This window comes from Arachis hypogaea, chromosome 19, assembly GCF_003086295.3.
Source record: "Arachis hypogaea cultivar Tifrunner chromosome 19, arahy.Tifrunner.gnm2.J5K5, whole genome shotgun sequence".
In the NCBI taxonomy this organism is placed as follows: Eukaryota; Viridiplantae; Streptophyta; class Magnoliopsida; order Fabales; family Fabaceae; genus Arachis; species Arachis hypogaea.
The window spans coordinates 11,302,444-11,324,295 of NC_092054.1; the positions used below are offsets into that span (position 1 = coordinate 11,302,444).

A 21,852-nucleotide genomic window follows, 5' to 3' on the forward strand; every position below is an offset into this window, starting at 1 on the left:
GTGTTCTATTTTAATTTATTAGAGGAGAAATATAAATTTTTTTTATTCAAAACAAACTAGGGAGAAGACCAATAATCACATTAAAAACTTAGATGTGTCTCTATTTTCATAAAAGTGTAAGATTAAATTAAACAAGACTAAAAATTTAAAATTCAAATAGTATCGAGATCTTAATTACTAAAATCAAAAGGAAAAAAAAAAAAGGAGAAAAGTAGTAGACGAGTATGCTCTTGAATTTTATTACAATATCAAATCAGATAATACATAAGAATGAAGAGTAACACTAAGAGAAATGTTCCAAAACCGAATTCAAATCCATCATAATCATTGCTAGATGACATGCTTACTTGACGGTTTATACCATAATAATAATAAGAAGAAGAATAATACTTTCCAATAAAGGGAAATAAAGAAGGAAAGTGCATAAGGACATAAAATAAAAGAACAAGAAGCACCAATATGCAAGCCATGAAACTCTTCTCAACTTCGGATGCAAATTGATATAAAGATAATAGCATGTCTAAAATAGACATTACACTTGACCAGTATATTATCAATCCCAAGCTTAGAAGCAATAGAGAAGGTACCAATGGGGATGGCCCCTTTTCCATCTTCATCACATTCGTGAGTGATTTTTGTTTCCAATGTGGAAGATTAAATAATGATGTGATTTACAAGGTAGAGTGATATATGATTAAGGTCTTTGATTATTGAAGAACGTAATGATGAGTCTGATTTAATTTCAATATATTTGGTGCCTCAAATGATGGTTGAGCTATCCCAACGACTCTCAACAGAAAATTAACTGCCATATTTATTTAGACTTTAGAGTGCATCTGGTTGTGACATTTAGCCAATATTTTTTTCAGCTAAACCCATTAAATAAACTACCAACATATTTTATCTTCATGGTGCATAATAATTTCTTCTTAATTATCACCATGTTCCCAACAACAGCAAATATAGCTTAATTAATATAATAATAAACCACAAAGTAGTTCAACCGTAGAGTAATTAATGAAATTAAAAGGGGAGGAACTAGGAAGGCACTTAATTTTCAAACATAATTGCTACATATTTTGTGCCAAAAATACGATCCACAGTTGCAGCCAACCGAACTCCTGCTATGGGCAATCGATTCAAAAGGTACCACCATTTTCGTTACAACATACAACTACCACACAATTTTCCGACGGTAAGTTAGTGCCACAATATCTTGTTTTTCGCATTATTACCATCAGATTATTTTTTCAGTAAATCCGACGGTAATCTCGATTTTTTTAAAATTATTGTGACGCAATTTTTTTTAATTTTAATTTTTTTATTTAAATTTATTTTTCACACAATTAATAGTTAATTTATAAGTAATAGAAACCAATTATATAATATTAAGTAACAAATGTTCAATTAAATTAAAAGTCAAATAAATCAAATAAATACAATGAAACAGTAGTAAAATAAAGTCCTAATCATTAAAGATTCTGGTAGTCGTCGTTATCGTTCCAATGGTTCTATTGAGTCGGCGAAAAAGACGGTGATGTTTGTATTCTACCAACAGCGCACATTTAAAAATGTTTGACTATATTAAATTAATTATTGTCCATTTCTTAAACTATCATTCTTTGGTCTCAGCAGAAATCTTCTTGCAGCTCAGTGGGTATTCCTCTCTGCCTTATGAACGCATTTCGATGGATTAAGTTATTTTTGTTCTTCCATCAAGAACAAAACCTTGAAGTCTAAAGTGCCAAAGTACTAGAAATAAAACATAAAATTTTCACTTGCAAGAATAAGAGGAACAACGATATTCACTCAAAAATAAAGACAGCAACAAACACATATCAATGTAGCGAAAAATTGCAAAAAAAAAAACAAGACACAGTCACATCAAAATTTTTATGAAATATCTTATTATAAGAGTTAAAAATCATGAATCACTAAAATAAAAACTAAAATAGCTTCTCTATAATCAAAATAGGATATAAGAAGATCACTAATTATTCTATAATACGTACATATAACAAGTCAATTAATCCAAACATCAAATCTTATAAACAAGAACTAAGAAAATAAAAATATCACAAAAAATTCGACTATAGATTTTATCTAAAAAATTTGAATGGTCAAAGTAACGATTTAAGTATCTTGAACATATATACATTGTCCAAGTATAAGCTCGATCCAATGTTAATAAATTTTTAATGAATGTGATAAATAATAACCTTTATGTGTGTGAAAAAATAACTTTTTTCTCTTCCCTTCTCTCTAAGTGATTAGTTATTTTTACTTAATAAGATCCTTATGTGGGTGAGAACATTGCACTATCAATTATTAACTGATTTTCAAATTAATTAATTGGTTTAATGTTTACTCCCAATTTTTTTTATTGAAAATGTATAACTTCAAAACAAAGGAAACAATTCAATCATTTTCTTTCCTTCCGATTCTCTATTTGTTTATTTATTTACGTAGATACAATAATTTATTTAGATCACTTTTAAATTTATGTAACTAGAAAATAGAACAAGAATTTGGATTCTCATCACTGAAAAGTTGAGGAGCATAAACATAGTGAATGAAATAAGGAACACTGTCTTTTGTCTTAGTCTCATCTTTTTCCTTTGTTGTTTCACCATCTTTCTTCTTTGATGATTCACTAGATTTTCCTCCTTCTTCTTTGACTTCTTTTTTCTCCACCTTTTTCAATTCCTTTATGGAAATAACCTCTGCATTTTTGTGCACCTTTTTTTTCATGAATGATATCAACTTCTCTTCTTCAATTGTGCCTTCAACTGTAACAGTGTGAACTTTCTTGTCTATTTTAACATTGAAAATACCTACATGAAATTATAATAGCGAGTCTTAAAATAATATATTCAAATTATTTAGATGTAATTATGTAAATCCATATTTCTTCCATTTTACAATAATGGATTCAAAACAAAACAAAAAATACATAAATAGAATTAATATTATGCTTTTTTTTTTAAATATCATTATTAAGTGTAAAATTTGTTTAAAAAAATGGTAAAAACTCACATGCAATTGTCTTCATATAAAGTTGATAATTAAGAATCGTTAGATCACAATTTAGTCAACTCATCTAACAGTTCTTAGCTATCAACTCCACGTGAAGACAACTACACATGAGTTTCCACCTAAAACATTATATTACCTAAATAATATAAATGAGGAAAATATTTTAAATTATTTAAAATAAAAAATAAAACAAATATTTTAAAACTAACATAACGGTTGAATTACCTTTATGCTTCAGCAACGTGGTTCTGAGATCAGCTTCACATTTGTCACAATGCATGTGCGTCTTCACCGTAATTGTCCGTACAATTGGCTTCAAAATATAGACATGGCCTTGTGAAAAATAATTTTCGAATGAAAAAAATCTACTTAAAACATTATTAAACATAGATACACAAAAGATATATATAAAAAATACCAATAAAGAGAAAATTTAAATAAGTAAAGTTATAAGTACTAATACTCAAAAGATAAGAAGTAAACTATAAACCCAAATCACTGAGAGCTATAAATGAAAAATGTTATTTCATTTAAGAGTTTAATTCATGTGTGTCCTAAATTATTATTGGAGAACATTTTTAAATTTTTTAATAAATAAATAACAAATGTATTAAAATTTCAAATGTTGTATATTTTCAACAATTTTTTTCAATTGATTACTGGCCCTAAATAATATTTACTTTAAATGTATATTTAATAACTATTACCCATTAAAGGAATAACTTACTTCTTTCTTTTCCTTTGGCTTTGAATCCGTGGGAATATTCTCCTTGGGCTTGATCTTTGGTGATATTAATTCAACTTTTCTCTTGCTTTTCTTCTCTATAATCTTCAATATTTTCAAAGGATCTAATTTTCCTTTTGCTTTGATCTCCCCTTTCTCAGTATCTATTTCAACACTGTGCACTCCTGCTCAGAATTCACCATCTATTAAAACCATTGATCCCATTTATAAATGGTGAATATCATTAATAATTAGTAATGATTAAAAAAAACATATATACACTGCACACCACAAATTTAAAGAGAAAGAAAATGACACAAACACATGAGAAAATATTAATTATTAAATAAATGGCTAATGCTACTGTATAGATGGCCAAAAATTTCTACATCTATAGATTTGAGAATGGCTAATGCTACTGTATAGATGGCCAAAAAATTTCTACATGTATAGATTTGAGGGGTTGAAATGAGATTAGATTTTGTCTATAATAGTAGGTCCAACAAATTATTATTGATGGCCCACCATTTAAATTGTTGCAACGAAAAACAGGATGCATGTAGAAAATGTTAATCATTTTACTGCTTTTGCCTCCTTTAAATTAGATAAATAGATTTGATTAGTATTAATATTTTTTTTTTTGTGTTGGGCCATAATATTAGTTCAATTCTAGACTTGAGCTTGAGGTCATACTTTCTATGTTAATATAAAACTTTTCTTTATTTAAAAAATATTATTTGTATTGATTTTGTTAAATAAAATTTTATTATATAATATTTTTGCTATTCTTATTTTATATCGTAATTATGAATCTTTACAAAATACTATTACCTTTAAAAAAATTCTGAACAAAATTTTCTAATTATATATATAATAAAATTAGATTGATTTATTGAAGACAATTTTTTTATAATTTCAAATAATATAAATTTAATTTATCCTGAGTGACAAAAAATAAAATGAGAAGCATTTTACATTTTTTTTAAATGGTACAAATATACTATGGCTTTAAGATATTTTTTGTTACGTAAATTTAATATGATAGTAAGAAAAAAAATTAAAAAATGATAGAAATAATCATGAAATAATGTTTATTGTCTCTTTTACATGACTTATTAAAGTTTTCCTCAATTAAGTACTAATATATTTCTATATCAAAGGAACTATTATTATCGTTTTTTTGTTTTTTTTTTCACTATTACATTAAATTTATGCACGAAGAAAAAAAATAATTTTATTGAAAAATTTTACCAAACAAGATTTTAAAGTCATAGTATTTTTTGTTATACAGGATAAATTAAATTTATATTATTCAAATTGATAAAACGAAATTTCTAACAAATTAATATAATTTTATTAATTAATAATAATTTTTAAACATAAAAATTTTTATCACGGCAACAAAAAGTTGAACTAACGTAGGTTAGTCCTCAAATCCAATCTATCCAAAAATTTTCAGTAATTGGCCTAACACAAAAATTTTCATTAAATATTAATTAGAACTATTAAACTAATTTAAATGAGACACAAACTTTAAAATTTTCTGCTGGTATTAGTGTTTTTTTTTTATTTAGATCCTCTAAATTTTGAATTTCATTTTAGAAAGTAAAGTGTAATCTCTCACCATTTATTTCATAGGTAGAACCAAAAATAAATATGAGAGAGAAATCATTCAAGGGTAGAAAATGACACTTTACCCTCTAAAGTACAAATTCAAAATTTAAAGAATCCAAATCCGTTTTCTTCTTCTACAATTCAGATGGTGGACCCATCAATAATAATTTGTTCATCAATGTGGATCCCACTATTATAGGCAAAATCCACTCATTTTAACACCTCAAATCTATAAATGTAAATTTTTTTTGCCATTTACAGAGTAACATTGGCCTAAATAATAATTTAGCAATATCAAGTTAGTCAATAGTGTAGCTAAATTCAGTTTTGAGTTTGGACAACAAAGCATCCACATATCATTGAGCTGAAGTCTTTATAATAATAAGATTTGCTCATGGTAAATATTGAAATACAAAAATACTATTTATATATCAAAACAACCATCAAAATCACTTATTATGTATTTGTGCTTAATAATACATATATTATTTAATTTATTTTCAATATATATTTTATATTTTAATATTATTTTATATTACTAACTAATTTTGATATATTTTAATTAAAATAAAAATAACACTTATAATTAAAATCCATATATACCTTCAATAGTAAGGAGATGCTTCTTGATATTGCTCCCACATTTAGGGCAATGCAAATTAACTTTGTAAATAGCGGTAATTACTTCAATGATATCCTCCTTTTCTTCTTTCCCTCCTCCCATTTTCTATTGTTGCACAGAACGAATGCTCGGAATCACAAACATTAGGATTAGTTATTATTAGTAGTGCAAGTTTCTTAACCAACCTGCTTTGTTAGTTCAACTAACTAATGGTAGCTCACCACTTACTTGAAACTTGCTTACACAAAGTCATACACTATTTTCTATTTTTTTTGTTGTCTACGATATATCTTGATTTAGCAAATCAATAATTAATTCATCGCGAATTTGAGTTTTATTTAAGAATCTACTATTGGTCAATTAGTTGCTGCATATATAATGCAGGATTTGAACCCCCACGCTTAGTAACCATTCGACCAACCTAAATTAGTTTTATATCCTACTCAGACTTATACAAAATTATAATAAAAAATCTACACGAGCATTGTCCCCAAAATTTGAGAAGCACAACATAAAGGTGGAAAAGTTAAGACATGCTTACATACCATTTCATCCTTAAAGATCTTGAGGCATATCTTCCTGTTAATATAGTGGTTGGGCAAACATAACTGCTCTTAAAGTCACATTTTGTATTACCCATTATGCCCTTAGTTAACAACCCCCAACCCTAACAGCAAACACACTTCTGCTTGTCTGCTTGTCATATATCTTCACTGAATTCAACAATAATACTGAAGCCACTGGTTGGAGGGTGTAAAATTTCAATATAATCCTCAACCAATCTGTTCAATCAATAATAAGTTTCAAAAGAAAAAAAAAAAGATAGCTTCAAATAATTATAGATGATTTTGCACTAATTGAAAATTTTAATAGCATTCTAAAAGGAAATTAATGTACAAGCAGCAACATGGAAAATTTTACATAACAATCACGTGATATTTCTATTGAACCACTAATCTCTGTAAATGATCCAGAAAGACCTCGAAGCTAACATCATCTGTAAAGATAATATCTCCTCCAGGAAGAGCAGCGTCGGAGTTATAAGTAGCGGAAGGATTTAACTTTGCTAGTAAAAATCGCGCCTGCAAAAATAATTAACATGTACATGAAATCGAACATATCGAGTTACTGACAATGTCTTATGTACCAGGTTGAACTTGATACATCATGTAGTAAGGTAATTTAATAGCGTAGATTTGAACCACGAGAGAGTGGCATCCGCCATCATTCAAATCTATACCATTTGGTCATTATAGTAATATTAGCATTGTCCTGGAGTTATTCACATCCCAGTCCAAGTTCATCAGTGATAAAGATAAATGCGGTGACATTCATAAGCTATCTCAAAACAGGATGGTAATTGGTTTAGCAGCGAGGCACATACAGCGGGAGATAAAGACTACACAACAAACAAGTGGAATGCAATAAGGAATGGTGGGTCACCTGGGAACCATGCTGATCGCAAACAACTAGGCGAGGTACGGGAAATCTTTCCTTTATTATCGACTCTGCATCATCATGAGGAGCTCGTAGTAACTGAGCAAATGCCTGCAAAATGTAGTGAATTTAATGGAAGGCATTCTGTACACAAATACAATGTCAAGAGCATCAATGATACAGCTTTAAGCCAAAGACCTCAAAAGGACCCTTTGAAGCCTACAAAATCTAGAAAAGAGGTCCAACAACCTGCTTTGGTCCCTTTTTTTCTTTCTTTTTTTTATCTATTTGGTCTGAGATTTGGCGTGGGTTGACAATTTTTATACCTGAGATCTTAATAGGTCCAAATCTTTAGACGAAATAGCTTATTCAATCTACTTTCAGATGTTGCAAGCTTTAGTAGTTTAAAATTTGTATAAAATGTTGTCGAATATCTTGTCAGATGATGTCGGGTTTTATATGAAATCGAAAGGTGTCTCATGCTCTAAGGTAAATTTTACTGTATAAGATCGGACACTGAAGTGCAGAAACGAGGGCAGTAAACTGCAAAAATGAGCATAATCTAAGTGCTGCAGGAATAATGTAATAAACGAATGGGCATACAAGATCAGATCACAAACAAATGAATTAAATACAACTATAGAGAGAGTTTATAGAACCTCGATATGAAGATGGTTTGTCATGTGAGAAGACTAACAAATGCGGGTATAGGACCAAATAAAAAGAGAAAAAAAAATTAAGAAATTAAAAGCCCACCTCTAAAATGGCTTGCTAAATACTTGGTTTATGACAAAAATAAACACCATTATTCAATCAATATATAGCTCATGTTTCTCAATTAGCTGTAAGAAGTATAAAAGAATACCTGATGTTCTGGTTCATTATGATATCCAGCCTTGCGCCATTGAGCAATGGTCGAACCATGAAAAATAACAACAGTGAAAAATGAATCCAAAAGCAGGATCCTGTCAGCAGCAATGGCTGCCACATCAAGAAGAGCTGGTTCAGGACCTGAATGGAATGAATAGGTAATCAACGAAGGCTGAACCATGACAACAGAATTGGCAACATTTTCGCGGTTCAATATCATTCTAAAGTATGCAGTCTCATCTGGACTATTATTGAAGACCTGCAATAAACAAATTCAGGATGTAAACACCATTAAGTACAAAAATAAAGCTAGGGCACACATCAGCAATGCAACAGATTTAAAGAACTGAAAATAGAAAATGCATACCTGAACAAATTGAGAACGTCGTAAGTGGAACATAAATTGTGGGAATATTGACAACCTGGGAGACAAACTAAAAGAAGTTGGACTGTCCTTCTGATATTCTCCAAACCGGGAACACAAGTTTATCAATGCCTTATCCAACCATCTGATGGGATCAAATTCAGCCTAATTCCCAAAATTGCATCATGTTATACAATGGCATAATAGAAAAATTTACACAAGCCATAAAAATAAAACCATTTACACAACCAATAGTTGCTTTCTAGGACAATCGCAAGTAAGTTTTCAGTTCTCGCAACGGTTGATGCATCATATATATCAGGTGGCAAAAAGAAAAATAATGAAACATTTGCTTCTTTTGCAAACTAAACATTTATTATATTTTACTAAAGCATAATGGGTTTAGACTCCATTGTCCTTCATTTCATTTTATATGAAATGGAGACCCTGTGCCACTTCTCATGCTCGACCATTTTATTATTCCCCAGGACAATTTCATGCTCTGAAAAGCAATCAAACTACAAAATTAAAAACCAAAATCTAACAATTACTCCAATAATCTATAGTGGGCTTAAAGGACATTCTTTGTGTCCCGTTAATTAGATCACTGATGTATCACACAAATTAAACTCCAAGCCACAGTGGGATCTTGTATGACTTAGCAACACAGCATTCTATGCCCCTGATCCATATTATGGACCCAGAGCCTAAGTGAGAAAAGAAAACATGAACCAATTATGTTGAGTTTATCCAGCTAGAAAATATACAATTGACATATTTAAAGGGAATTGGACAATAGGCTAGCACATTTCTGCAAAATCTGTAAGTGCAGAAAATATCAAACATTCACCTCTGTTTCCATTTTGAAAGAGACTTGGCGTGCCATGACTATAGCCGCTGCTTCTTGGTCAAATCCAGCTATCAAGTCCTAGAATTTTACATATAAAACACTGATGAACTTTGGAAAATGACTTCATAAAAAATGAATAAAATACAAATGATATCGTGAAATATGATAACTCCAAGTTACCAAGCAAGAAAAATAAAGTGCTCAAATTACTTTATAAATCATCCAATGGAGCATTGAAGCACCATAAGCATTGACGTCATGTATGAAAAAAAGAAAAACTGAAAAAGATAAAAGACAGCAATTTTCTTATAACAACTTAAAACCAATAAAAATTTTAAAACCCATCAAGCCATCAGATGTCTCAACCTTGCAACACCTTGGGCCAATGTTAACGAGCCAAGGTGCACTTATCTCACACATAGATTCCTCTCATCCTACATCCTTTCAATTCTTCAGTGTTACAATCTTGTTAATCACGTTTCAAATATTCCTCAAACAACAAAGAATTCCATCAGCGGTAGCATGTTAATGTTACAGGGTTCTACAACTAGAGTTAAATAAGCATTTATTTATTCAAAAATAATATTGCATTACCGTAAAATTTCCTGTTTAACTTTTTCATTTTTACGGGACAAAGTTCTCTGTTAAATCTTTATAGATAGAGGTCCTAAATCATCATACCTCAACCTAAAAAAATGTCATCATTCCAAAATAAACTAAAATTAAACCGAGGGCCATCATTCCCAATGATGCAAACTCTATTACTCCTGCTACTACCATTAGCAGAAAAATGGAGAAATTAACAAGTCTTCCCATCAAAAATCACATCCCTAATGTTACACAAGTCAAACTAAGTATAATCATGTACTCTTTGTGATGAAAATAAGTTCTTGGTCTATTTGAACAAATGACTTTCAGAATTCCGAATACCGAATCAATATATATTTAGAAATAAATGGCGTTAGTGATCAAATGAACCAGATAAAATGCATCAAAGGGTAGGAGATGAAAGCTTGCCTGTGAACTTCCTGGTCCAGCAACCCATCTACGTGAAAGAGTTGTAACTCGAAGTCTCATTTCCCCGCTGTTACTCTGATAACTGAGGCAAAATATCTGTAATGAGTGAGATATAATTTATCTACACTACCATAACAGGTAATACATAACACAAAGGTGCACATGGATTATTTTCATACTAAGTCAGGAATTGGAAGTAAAATTGATTGCTTGTAGACTGCACTGTAGCATCAGGAGTTTCCTTTCTCACGACATCAAAAAACAGACACAACGATGTGGATTTGTCAAGGCCACACATCTTCCATGCACTAGTACCTCCTTGACCAATAACAGTATCTGAACACAATGGGGTTTTCTGCACCATGTACGAGGAAGGAGTTAAGCATCTTTTTTTTACCCCCGAGGGCAGAGGTTTTTCCTTTTGGGGCTGGGGTTACTATAATACAATAGTAGCACAATACAGTGTTAACCTGCTAGATGTACCTTTTCAAGAGTTGCACAAGGGCCAATAATACCTTGAACTTTCAAGTCCTTAGAGCAGTTTATCTCAAATATTCCACTGCAGAAATAAGTTAAAACAGCAAGACAAGATGATCAGAATCATCTACACTAATTAGGAGTTCAATATGTTAGAATCTTATGTAAATGCAATAAATCTATGTTTACAGCAGCATATTTGTCTATCATCCAGCATTAAATTGGTATTGGAATGAGCTTCACCTAATATGTAATAGAAAGGAACTGACTGAGTCAGCACTCAGCAGCTTGGCAGACAGAGTGCACCATGGGGTATGCTTTTGTTTCTGAAACCAATGAACGTAACTATGATCCATATACAACAATTAAGCCTTCTCCAATAAGGTAGAGTAAGTCAACAATTATATTTACATTTAAACCAACACTGGACCACTTTCATGTCCACTTTTGGTTTATCTAAATCTTCCTCTACCTCTCTAGCTACAACCTACAAGACCATACTCTATCTGATAAACTCTTCTTACTTGGGCCTCCAGAAGTCTTGTCCTTACATATCCAAATCACCTAAGGCAAAATACTACCATCTTCTATCCAATAAGCCACCACCCCAACTCTATCTCTAATACACTTATTCCTAGTTCAATTTTGTGTAGTGCATTTAATCAGCCGTTGCAGCATCCTTATTTCTGCAACATTTAACCTATCTCATTTAGCACCATTTGCTTGAAATCTGTCTATGTTAGGCTTAATTGAAAAACTAAGAAAAGGCATTCCCAACTCCCAAGGGCCAGGTGAAATAGAAAGGTTGTGCTAGGCTATCAACAGTAAACATAAAATTTCACCAAATATTTACGACAGGGATCAGAGAAGGAAGATTCATGTACCATATAAAAATTAAAAATAATGAAAATCTTTTAATACTTACTTTGATGATAGACCAAGATCATAATTAGAGGCTTGGAAAATACGCTTAAGTGAATCCTTGAAAACTGAATGACCAAAACTTTCAGCAAGTACAACAAGGCCACCAGTCCTCTCAACAGCAGTTTTAAGCTCAGCAATGCCAACCTGTGGGCAAAACAGAATGCAGAAAATTGTTAGTTTAGCAATTAAAGCCTTATCAGCCTATATAGCACAAACCTCTTAATAGTATTAGCATAACAAAACTTCCAACAGGATTGAGATTAGGTACAACACTTAAAAAATTATCCTTATAGACCATGGATCACGGACAAGAATTATAAACATGTACACTATATCTAGATATGGTAGGAGACACTTATCATTGCGTCATTGGGAGAATTCTCTCCCACATTGCCTAAAAATATAACATCACTTAGGTCATCTATAAAGAATCTTTCTTTTGTTTCTTAGAGTAAGGCATAATTCCTAACAACTGATTAAGCCTAAAATGAAAATTTTTGGACAATCAACAAAGTATTTCGGAACCACCTTTCTTACATCATTATTGTATGGCGATTATGGTTAGTCACTAGTGAAAGATTTGGGGTCTGCCTTGGTCATAGAACCAAATTTTATTAGCATTAGCGGTTTTGGTAAACTCCGTCTATCCTACACCTACGGTACATAGCCAGTCCCAAACCCGGATAAAGGAGGAGGTTTGTGTTTGACCTTCGACAGCCAACATAAAAATTTAGGTGAATCTTCATGACATGGATCAAAGATGTTATTGCGCTAAAACTAGGTCGTTGTCCGGAAGCAACGCGCTGTATGGCTCGTGTACAGTGTCAAATGAGCAAGAAACGCTGCATCGGTGCCCGGGTGTAGTGTTAAATGAGCAAGGGTTCCCGCGTTTTCATGAACAAACGAGGGTAAATAAGCTAGTTCACAAAAAAAAAAGGTAAAGGTAAAAGTCGGAGCAACAGAAGGTTGAGATTTGAGACATGAAACATAGGTACTCTAACAGAAAAATCCATGGAGGTGGTGAATACCATGCCAAGGAGGAAGATTAACATCATATACCTACAAAAAACAAAATGAGTCGGCGCAAAAGCTAAAGAGTTGGATACCTCCGGATTCAAACTTTGGCATACAAGAAAGTTGAAGAATAAGAATGGTGTAGGTATTATCGTAGATAAGCAGTGGAAGAAGGACGCAGTGGATGTCAAGAGGGTGGGTGATCGGATCATCTCTATCAAACTTGTGGTGGAAGGAGGTACTTTTCATGTGATTAGCGCCTATACACCGCAAGTGGGTTCGGACGAGCAACACAAGATAAGGTTTTGGGAGGATCTAGAAAGTTTGGTCCAAGACATACCTTCAGGAGATAAGATTTTCTTAAGAGGAGATTTAAATGACTATGTTGGAAAAGAAGTGACTTGGCATGAAAATATTCACGGAGGCCATGGTTTTGGGGTGGCCAATACCAAGGGTAAAACTATTTTGAACTTTTCCTCAACTTATGACCTTCTCATCGCAAATACATGTTTTAAAAAAAGAGACGAACATCTTATAACCTACAGGAGTGGCATGACAAGCTCTCAAATCGACTTTCTTGTTAGTCGACTGGAAATTTTGCATTAATTGTAAAATTATTACGGGAGAGTTTAACAACACATCATAGGATGCTCTTCATAGATTTTCGCGTTTAGCAAATATTGAGGAAAAGATATCATACGAAGAACCCAAGAATAAAGCGATTGCAGATGAAAGGTAAAGAACAAAGAAACTTCCTAAGACGGATAACACAAGAGGCAAAGTAGGAAAGGGATGGAAGCGCGAAGGAGATGTGGAGGGAGATAGCAGAAGTTATTAGAAGAATAGCAAAAGAAAGTTTTGGAATCTAGAAGGACAGAACCAAGAGACAATGAGTCATAGTGGTGGAATGTGAGTGTACAAAAAAAGATAAAGGCAAAAATACAGAGTGATTTTTGTACCGCAATGCAGATAATTGGGAAAATTATAAGACGGCTAAGAAAGAGACAAAAGTGGCTGTAAGTGAAGCAAGAACAATAGCATATGAGAGTCTCTACCAATCTTTAGGTACGAAAGAAGGAGAAAAAGGTATATATAGAATCGCAAAGGGCCATGAAAGAAGAACAAGAGACTTGAATCAAGTTAAGTACATAAAGAATAAAGACGGAGAGGTTTTGGCTCAATGAGAAGATTAATAAAATGTGGAAGAATTACTTCGACGAATATTTATTGAAGGACAGAAGACTCTTTCGAGCCTTGATCGGTTATGCACAAGGGAAGAAGATCAAAACGTCGACTACTGTCAAAAGATTCGAGACTTGGAGGTGAAAGAAGCTCTAAAGCACATGAAAAATGGTAGGACAGTAGGAAACAATAATATTCCGATTGAAGTTTGGAAAGACCTTGGAGATAGACACAGTTGGTTAACCAAGCTTTTTAATGAGATTTTAAGGTAAAAAATGATGTCAGATGAGTGAAAAAAAAAGCACATTGATACCTATCTACAAGAATAAGAAGGATATACAGAATTACAAAAACTATAGAGAAATCAAGCTCATGAGTTATACCATGAAATTATGAGAAATGGTGATAGAACAGATGCCGAGACAAGAGACACAAGTAAAGAACCAATTTGATTTTATGTCTGGCAGATCCACCGCTGAAACTACATACCTGTTAAGAAGGATGATGAAGAGGTATCATAGTAATAAAATGGATTTACATGTGGTGTTTATTGATTTGAAAAAAAGGGTACGATAGGGTGCCAATGGAGGTCTTATGGAAGGTTTTGGAAAGGAAGAGAGTAAGGATCGCATATATTCGTGTAATTAAAGACATGTATGATAGGGCTACAACTAGTGTAAAGATTCAAGGCGGTGTGGTAGGGGAATTTCCTATTAGTATAGGATTACACCAGGAATCATCCTTTAAGTCTATATCTTTTTACATTAGTCTTGAAAGTACTCACAGAGTATATCCAAGAGCCTGTGTTATAGGGCATGCTTTTTGCCGATGATATCATCCTTATAGAATAGTCAAGGGAAGACCTAAATAAGAAGTTAGATTTATAGAGAGAAGCTCTAAAAGTGTATGGTCTGCGCATAAGCAATAGCAAGACGGAATATATGGAATGTAAATTCGGCCGCCGAAGGGAAAACCCTAATACAGAGGTGAAGATTGGAGAAAACATCCTACGAAAGTTTAAAAGTTTTAAATATCTTGGGTGCATCATACAGGATAATGAAGAAATTGAACTGGATGTAAATCATAGGATCCAAGCAGGTTAGTTAAAATGGCGGAGTGCGTCTGGTTTTATACGTGACAAAAAAGTGCCTTTAAAATTTAAAAGTAAATTCTATTGCACTGCTATCAAACCGGCTATGCTTTATGGTACACTGTTGGATGGCCAAAGAGAAGCACGAACATAAGTTAAGTGTGGCAAAGATGAAAATGTTGAAATGAATGAGTGGTCATACCCGATTGAATAGTATAAAGAACGAAGATACAAGAGAGAGAGTTGGAGTAGTACCTATTGTGGAAAATATGGTAGAATCGCGTCTCAGGTGGTTTGGACATGTGAGAAGAAGACCGACAAAACACTCAATCAGGAGGGTGGATGAGATAGAAGATGGATAAGGGGTGAAAGGCAGAAAAAGACTTAGGAAGGCCATCCATAAAGTAATCAAACAAAATCTACATATAAACGATCTCCCTGTAGACATGATACATAATAGAACTCAATGACGTCGTTTGATTCATGTAGCCGACCCCACCTAATGGGACAAAGCTTTGTTGTTGTTGTTGTATTAGTGGTTTTGGTAGAAGTCAAGAGGACAATCTCTATACAATTTGCAACTATTATTGCTAGGATGTGGAGCATTTGATTGGAGCCTAAGATTTATATTTTAAGTTAGAAAATATTTAATTCCAAGTTTCCAACCACTGGTATTGAACAATTATAAGTCCAGGAAGGTAAATGCATGACCATAGCACATCCAAAAGTATATTCAATATACAGATAAATAAATGGGAAGTGAATGAAAATGAAAACCATTACCAAAAGACTCCTCCTCAGATTACTTAGCAGATGGGCTATCATTCAATATTATATGCTTGACAAATATTAAACAGTGAACAGTTTTCCAGGTGGAAACTAGGGAGAAAATCGTGCCAAGCACTTGCAACGTAAAAACAAGCAGAATGCTGCTCACAAATCAAAGAAGGATAATGTACAAAGTGAAAGCATTACCTGATCAAGAGCACAAGCAAAGAGATCTAGCACATGACCTTGATGTACAAGCTGCTTTGCAAGTCCATCATAAAATTTCACACATTTATGGTAATGTGGCACAGAATCTTTATCCAAATCCTTGTGGGAACGAATCGGTTCAGTAAGTTGTTTGGACACAATCTACAACGGTACATATAAGAGAATCAGCCAACCGTAATAAGCCAATCAGAGTAGGTGGAAATCATGCTTGCCCGTTAGATGAAGAGAAGTAAAATAATTATCCAACATAAAAGAACGATGTTGCAACTCTTCTGAAAGTAAATGTTAGTTTATAATATGTGCTTATGTTGTTACCTCTGTTTAGTTATATATATGAAGCCAGATAAGTCTGGACAACCCTCATCACATTCACACAACAACCAAGTTTTGTCACCATAGTGCCCCATGGTAAACTATGTAGACAATCAAACATTAAAATTTAAATCCTTTGCATTGGTTGTGCGATAGTTTCTTGGTATGCAAGAAAAAAAAACTCTCAACAAACAAATCATCTTCTACCATTGGATGAGATACCAAAGTCCAAAAGTAATAATAATAATAATAATAATGAATTAAACAATTATTACAATTAATTAATCAACGAAGAATGCTACAATTTCGTTCAAGAACCTTGGAATATTCCAAATGGTATGCTTCAACTTCCACCCAGCAATTTAGGTTTTTTTAGATTTTTAAAATTAAAATTCTCCTATTGTGAAATGAAGTAAATGATTGCCGGGTCATCAATGAGTCATAGTAATATATTTTCATACTTAGTGGCAATTCTCTAAATTAGTAATAGGACTCAAAAATTGCCATATATGCAAGTACACTAAATAGCATATACAGCATACATTAACGAGTATGATCAGCAAGTCTTACAGGAGCAGGTCCTTCAGTTGCTGGCCCACCAATGAAAGCCATAATTCTTGCGGCCGAGCCAGGAACGCATGCCCCCAACAAACTGGCTGCTATGCTCAGTGCAGTACTGGTGCACCTCGTCGCACGCTGGTCAGCAGGCACCGGCCAAGGATCCTTCTGCAGCTCCTCCAAAACCTGTCAACCAAATCACACACAATAAAAAATTAACACCAAATACACATTATCATCAGGATCCTCTCATGTTCACTTAAAATAATTGCTAAAACACCTAATTCACTCGCATTTATCAGATGGTCCTTCAACATGATATAGATTACAAAACAAGTAAAGTCATTGTGAGGGTGGCAGCATACATAGCAACACTCTATTTCACTAAGACACCAGCATTCACAAAAAGAGAAGAAAATTTCGTTATAGTATGATCCTAACCATCTCTTAGTCATCAATTATACTAATCTAATGTTCTTTCTTCCTTTCTTTTCCACTAACCTGACAGAGTCACAGAGTTGATCCTAAATTCCTAATTTCCTCCTCCAAACACACTCCAACCAGAAATTAAAATAACAAATTAGTATTACCGAATTCAGGGTGAACTCGCACTCCGAAGCAGGCACCAAGAACCGCGAAATGCTCTCCCTGGACAGGCCATCCCGGGCGCCGGCAATGACGCCGACGGCCGGCTTCGGCTTATTGGCAAAGAAGCACATCTGCTCAAGCAACTGATCCTTCGAAACATCCTTAGATCCTTTAAAAACATAAGTCTTAGGAACCTGAGCGAACCCTAACTCATGAACATGCACGAAGGTCCCAAACGTGATCAATCCCACAAGCGAATTCTCCGGCAAAAGCTCCACCGCCTGAAGCAGGGCGGAGCGTAGGTATCCAATCTCCTCCTCGATGACGCACGTGTCGACGACGAAGAGGAACACCGGCGGGACGGTGGCGGTAGGATCAGGTGTGGACGCGTACTCTATTGTTGTGTACTGTGGAAAAAGCTCAGCAGGGAGATTGTCGTCGGAGATTGAAGCGTAGTGAGGGGGGAAGTGGTTGCGCTGGAAGCAGAAGGGGCAGATCCAGATCTTGGCGGCGAAATCGACGATGCAGAAGGGGTTGAGAACGGAGCGGCAGGTGCGGCAGCGCTGGGGCTGGTATGGGAGGAGAGGGGCGGCGGATGAGGGGAAGTGTTTGATGGGAGTGTAGATTACGGCGACGGGGACGACGGCGTTGGCGGCTTCTTGCTTTGTGCCGGGGATGACGTTCCAGGGCATCCGGACGCCATCCTGGGATTCCAGATCAAGAAACTCCGCCATGAATCACGTATTCAGTGATGGATTCGGTTTCAAATTGAGATTTGGAATTGAGTTAGCTAACGATGAGGAGGAGACACAGGCGGAGAGAGTGATAAAGTGAGGAGGTTTCCAGTTTAACAATAATTTCATGTTTCATGGGTCCACACGAGTACATGACACAAAATGAGTGTATGACTACTACAATTTATGAGTAACAGTAAATTTATTTAAAAGGTTTTTCAAGAGCAATGCTAACACAATTTATTATTAACTATTAAGAAATTGAGAGGGATAAGCAAATTTTAGTAATTTTTGTCCGCGTAAATATCAAATTATTTTTAATAAATATATTTTATTAATTTATATATGTAAATTTTGATAAATATAAAAGTGAATTATATTAATTTGCATGTATAACAATAATAAATATATGTATAACTATTAGCAATGACAGAATTTTCAGGAATCAAGAATCAGGTGTTCCAATAGTTAACAGGTCCATTAAGAATTATAAAGAGTGAAGTAATATTTGATCTTTTGGGTTGTGGATAGCTTTTGTCAGAAATGATTAGGAATTAGTTTATTTTATCTGTTTAGTACTTTTCTGTTGAGACTATGATGCTCCACCTTATTGTGTTGAGCTTTTTATTTAAAAAAAAACTATAATAAATATAGATGTAAATTATGTATTTTTATATGTAAAATCAAGTTAAATTTTAAAGTGGTTCCTAAAGTTGCACTTAAGCCTTAAAGTAGTCACTGAAGTTATAATTACTCAAATTTATCTTCGAACTTGCACTCTAAAACTCAATAATTCCTAAAGCACTTTCCGTTGTTGAAAAGCTGAACGGGACGAATTGTATTTATTAAAAAAAAAAAATCATTAGCCTTCAATGTCTCCCTCCTAACTCCTTTCCCGTTCATTTTGGTCATATCCCCAAATCATATTCCAAGAGGTATTCCTACTGGATCTCTATTTTGCCATCACCAAGCTCTTCAACCGCCTCAACCTCACACGCGCCCTTATTTCTTTTGCCTTCACCTTTGGCCTTGCCAACAATAACACCATTTCCGACACCTTGAGCAGCGCCACCGTCCTTTGGGAACACGTCATCACCTAGATCCTTCTATCACAAAACTTTTTCCCTCATCTCATCGCCATCACGGCGGAGTCCTTCGATTTCCAACGTGAGCTTCTTAATATGCTCCTTCTTTTCCACGCTCTTGCTTGCAAGCTCATCCCTCTCCCTCTCCAAAGCCTCGATCCTCGACAGTTCATTGAAACCATTAGAAAAATTATATTCTACTGTCGTTTCAACCATTTAGCTTTGTAGAAACAAAAGAAACGAAAAAAAAGAATAAAATCTGAATCAACAGCACAAAAGCAAAACAAATTGAAAATACAAAAATTTTGGTCTTCAAAGATTTTCTGTACAAACAAACATCGAAATTAAAAATTGTTGAAGATTGAATAGAACCTTGAAGTGTGCGGTATGAAGAGATTGAGAAATGAATTTTCTAAAAAAATCCTTATATTCTATCCTCAGTTACTCTGTTTGGGTTGCTGAATTTTATGGATGGGTTGTAGTCTTGTTAGGTGATGTGAAAGGGTCTTCGTTTTCACGACAAACCACATTGAAAAATTTGACCCAAGTCTATTGAGAAGTGACATATTGGATGCATGTTTTCATGAGCTTCTGTTCCTTCTCTACTCTCAATATTCTTCTTAGGAACTACTTCGGTTATGAAAAAAGTGATTTGAATGGACATGTCTTAAACTCGAGATAGTTGTGGATATGACCTGAACGAATGGGGAAAGGGGTTCGAGAGGGAGGCATCGAAGGCTAATGGGATTTTTTTTATAAATACAAAATGACGTCGTTTTGGTAGGAATAAATCAAATTCAACTTTCTGACGATGAAAAGTGTCTTAGGAACTATTATGAGTTTTAGAGTGCAATTTCGAGGACAAATTTGGGTAACTAACTTTAGGGATTACTTTGAGGCCAAGTGTAATTTCAGGAACCATTTTAAAATTTAACTTATACAAAATCTTATAAATACGAGTACAAACTATTACTGGTTTAAAATGATAATATTTGCTACTAATATAATACTATGTCTGTTTTCTAGAGGATCTACTTCATGGGTTGATTAGTTCGAACCTTTATGGTGTGTGTTTGGAAGTAAGGTCAGAGCCTTCTAGATGTCAGAATTAAGGCATATGCAAATTTTTTAATTTTTTGGTACCTCAATTCTAGTCCTTGTAAGACTTTACTGGTGAAATAAATGGGATGTTGTCCGACTTCATCTTCCCGTATCAGAACTGAAGCTACCGCCTTATCAACAACGGCCAAGTACAATACAAGTTCCTCTCCTGTTTTTGGCCGAGTGAGAATGGGCGGTTTACTTAAAAAGTTCTTGAACTCTTGAAAAGCTCTTTCACATTCAGGAGTTCATTCAAATTGGCATCCTTTTTTTAGCAGTGAAAAAAAGGGCAAGGACCTTAACGCCGATCTTGCCAAAAATCTGGATAAGGCTACAAGTCGTCCATTCAGCTGTTGGACTTCTTTCAAGTAGGTCGGACTCCTCATATCTAAGATGGCTCTGCACTTGTCAGCATTGGCTTTAATTCCCCTTTGTGTGAGCATGAACCTCAAAAAATTTTCTGCTTCTACTGCAAAGGTGCATTTTGTGGGATTCAATCTCATCCCGTGCTTCCTTATGGTATTGAATACTTGTGAGAAATCGGACAGGAGATTTGCTTCTTCCTTAGTTTTTATCAACATGTCATCTACATATACCTCCATTAAATTTCCGAGGTGTGGCGAAAATATTTTGTTCATCAATCTCTGATATGTGGTACCCGCATTTTTTAAACCAAATGGCATGAGCACGTAACAATAATTCGCTCTTGGAATGATGAACGATGTCTTCTCTTGATCCGACTTGAACATCGGGAATTGATTATATCCCGAGTATGCGTCCATAAAAGATAAGTATTGATATCCTGAAGATGAATCTACTAAAGCATCAATATTGGGAAGAGGGTATGGATCCTTTGGACAGGCTTTATTGAGGTCAGTGTAGTCGACGCACATCCTCCGCTTTCCATTTTTCTTTTTTACCAACACAACATTTGCCAACCATGATGGGTATTTAACTTTCCTGATGAACCCGGCTTCTAGCAATGCTCGAACTTGTTCTTCGACCACTTGAGCTCGTTCAGTCCCGAGTTTACGCCTTTTTTGCTGACCAGGCCGGGATCTAGGATACACTGCGAGCCTGTGGGTCATGAGCTCAGGATCAATTCCAGGCATATCGGACGCTTTCCAAGCGAAGAGGTCGGAATTTTCAATAGAAGCTTGATGAGACCTTCCTTCAAATCTGCCCCTAGGTTTACTGCTATGTTAGTGGCTTTTCCGACTTCATTCCCGATCTGCACTTCCTCTGTCTTTCCTTCAG

At 34.1% G+C, this 21,852-nt stretch overlaps 2 protein-coding genes across 2 annotated transcripts; both read right to left on the reverse strand.

Annotated features, from left to right (window-relative positions):
* Positions 1 to 2,431: 2,431 nt before the first annotated feature.
* LOC112775308 (heavy metal-associated isoprenylated plant protein 4) lies at positions 2,432 to 6,547 on the reverse strand. Its single transcript, XM_025818875.3, has 4 exons — positions 5,978 to 6,547; positions 3,764 to 3,945; positions 3,262 to 3,349; positions 2,432 to 2,834 (listed from the first exon to the last, which is right to left on the reverse strand). Exons 1-4 carry the CDS (start codon positions 6,096 to 6,098, stop codon positions 2,509 to 2,511), a joined length of 717 nt encoding a protein of 238 aa, XP_025674660.1. The 5' UTR covers positions 6,099 to 6,547; the 3' UTR covers positions 2,432 to 2,508.
* A 193-nt stretch (positions 6,548 to 6,740) lies between these two features.
* LOC112775307 (protein transport protein SEC23 C) lies at positions 6,741 to 18,635 on the reverse strand. Its single transcript, XM_025818874.3, has 12 exons — positions 17,678 to 18,635; positions 17,100 to 17,273; positions 16,197 to 16,358; positions 11,937 to 12,079; positions 11,018 to 11,093; positions 10,714 to 10,889; positions 10,535 to 10,616; positions 9,518 to 9,595; positions 8,671 to 8,832; positions 8,299 to 8,562; positions 7,440 to 7,544; positions 6,741 to 7,078 (listed from the first exon to the last, which is right to left on the reverse strand). Exons 1-12 carry the CDS (start codon positions 18,407 to 18,409, stop codon positions 6,938 to 6,940), a joined length of 2,295 nt encoding a protein of 764 aa, XP_025674659.1. The 5' UTR covers positions 18,410 to 18,635; the 3' UTR covers positions 6,741 to 6,937.
* Between the last annotated feature and the right edge of the window lie 3,217 nt (positions 18,636 to 21,852).

Coding starts and splice junctions, on each gene's coding strand:
- LOC112775308 (XM_025818875.3), bottom strand. CDS start 6,098: ATGGGAGGAGGGAAAGAAGAAAAGGAGGATATCATTGAAGTAATTACC. Junction 3,946..5,977: donor GCATCTCCTTACTATTGAAG/GTATATATGGAT, acceptor AATTCTGAGCAG/GAGTGCACAGTGTTGAAATA. Junction 3,350..3,763: donor AGCCAAAGGAAAAGAAAGAA/GTAAGTTATTCC, acceptor TATATTTTGAAG/CCAATTGTACGGACAATTAC.
- LOC112775307 (XM_025818874.3), bottom strand. CDS start 18,409: ATGGCGGAGTTTCTTGATCTGGAATCCCAGGATGGCGTCCGGATGCCC. Junction 8,563..8,670: donor GACGTTCTCAATTTGTTCAG/GTATGCATTTTC, acceptor TGTTTATTGCAG/GTCTTCAATAATAGTCCAGA. Junction 7,545..8,298: donor ATAATGAACCAGAACATCAG/GTATTCTTTTAT, acceptor TACATTTTGCAG/GCATTTGCTCAGTTACTACG.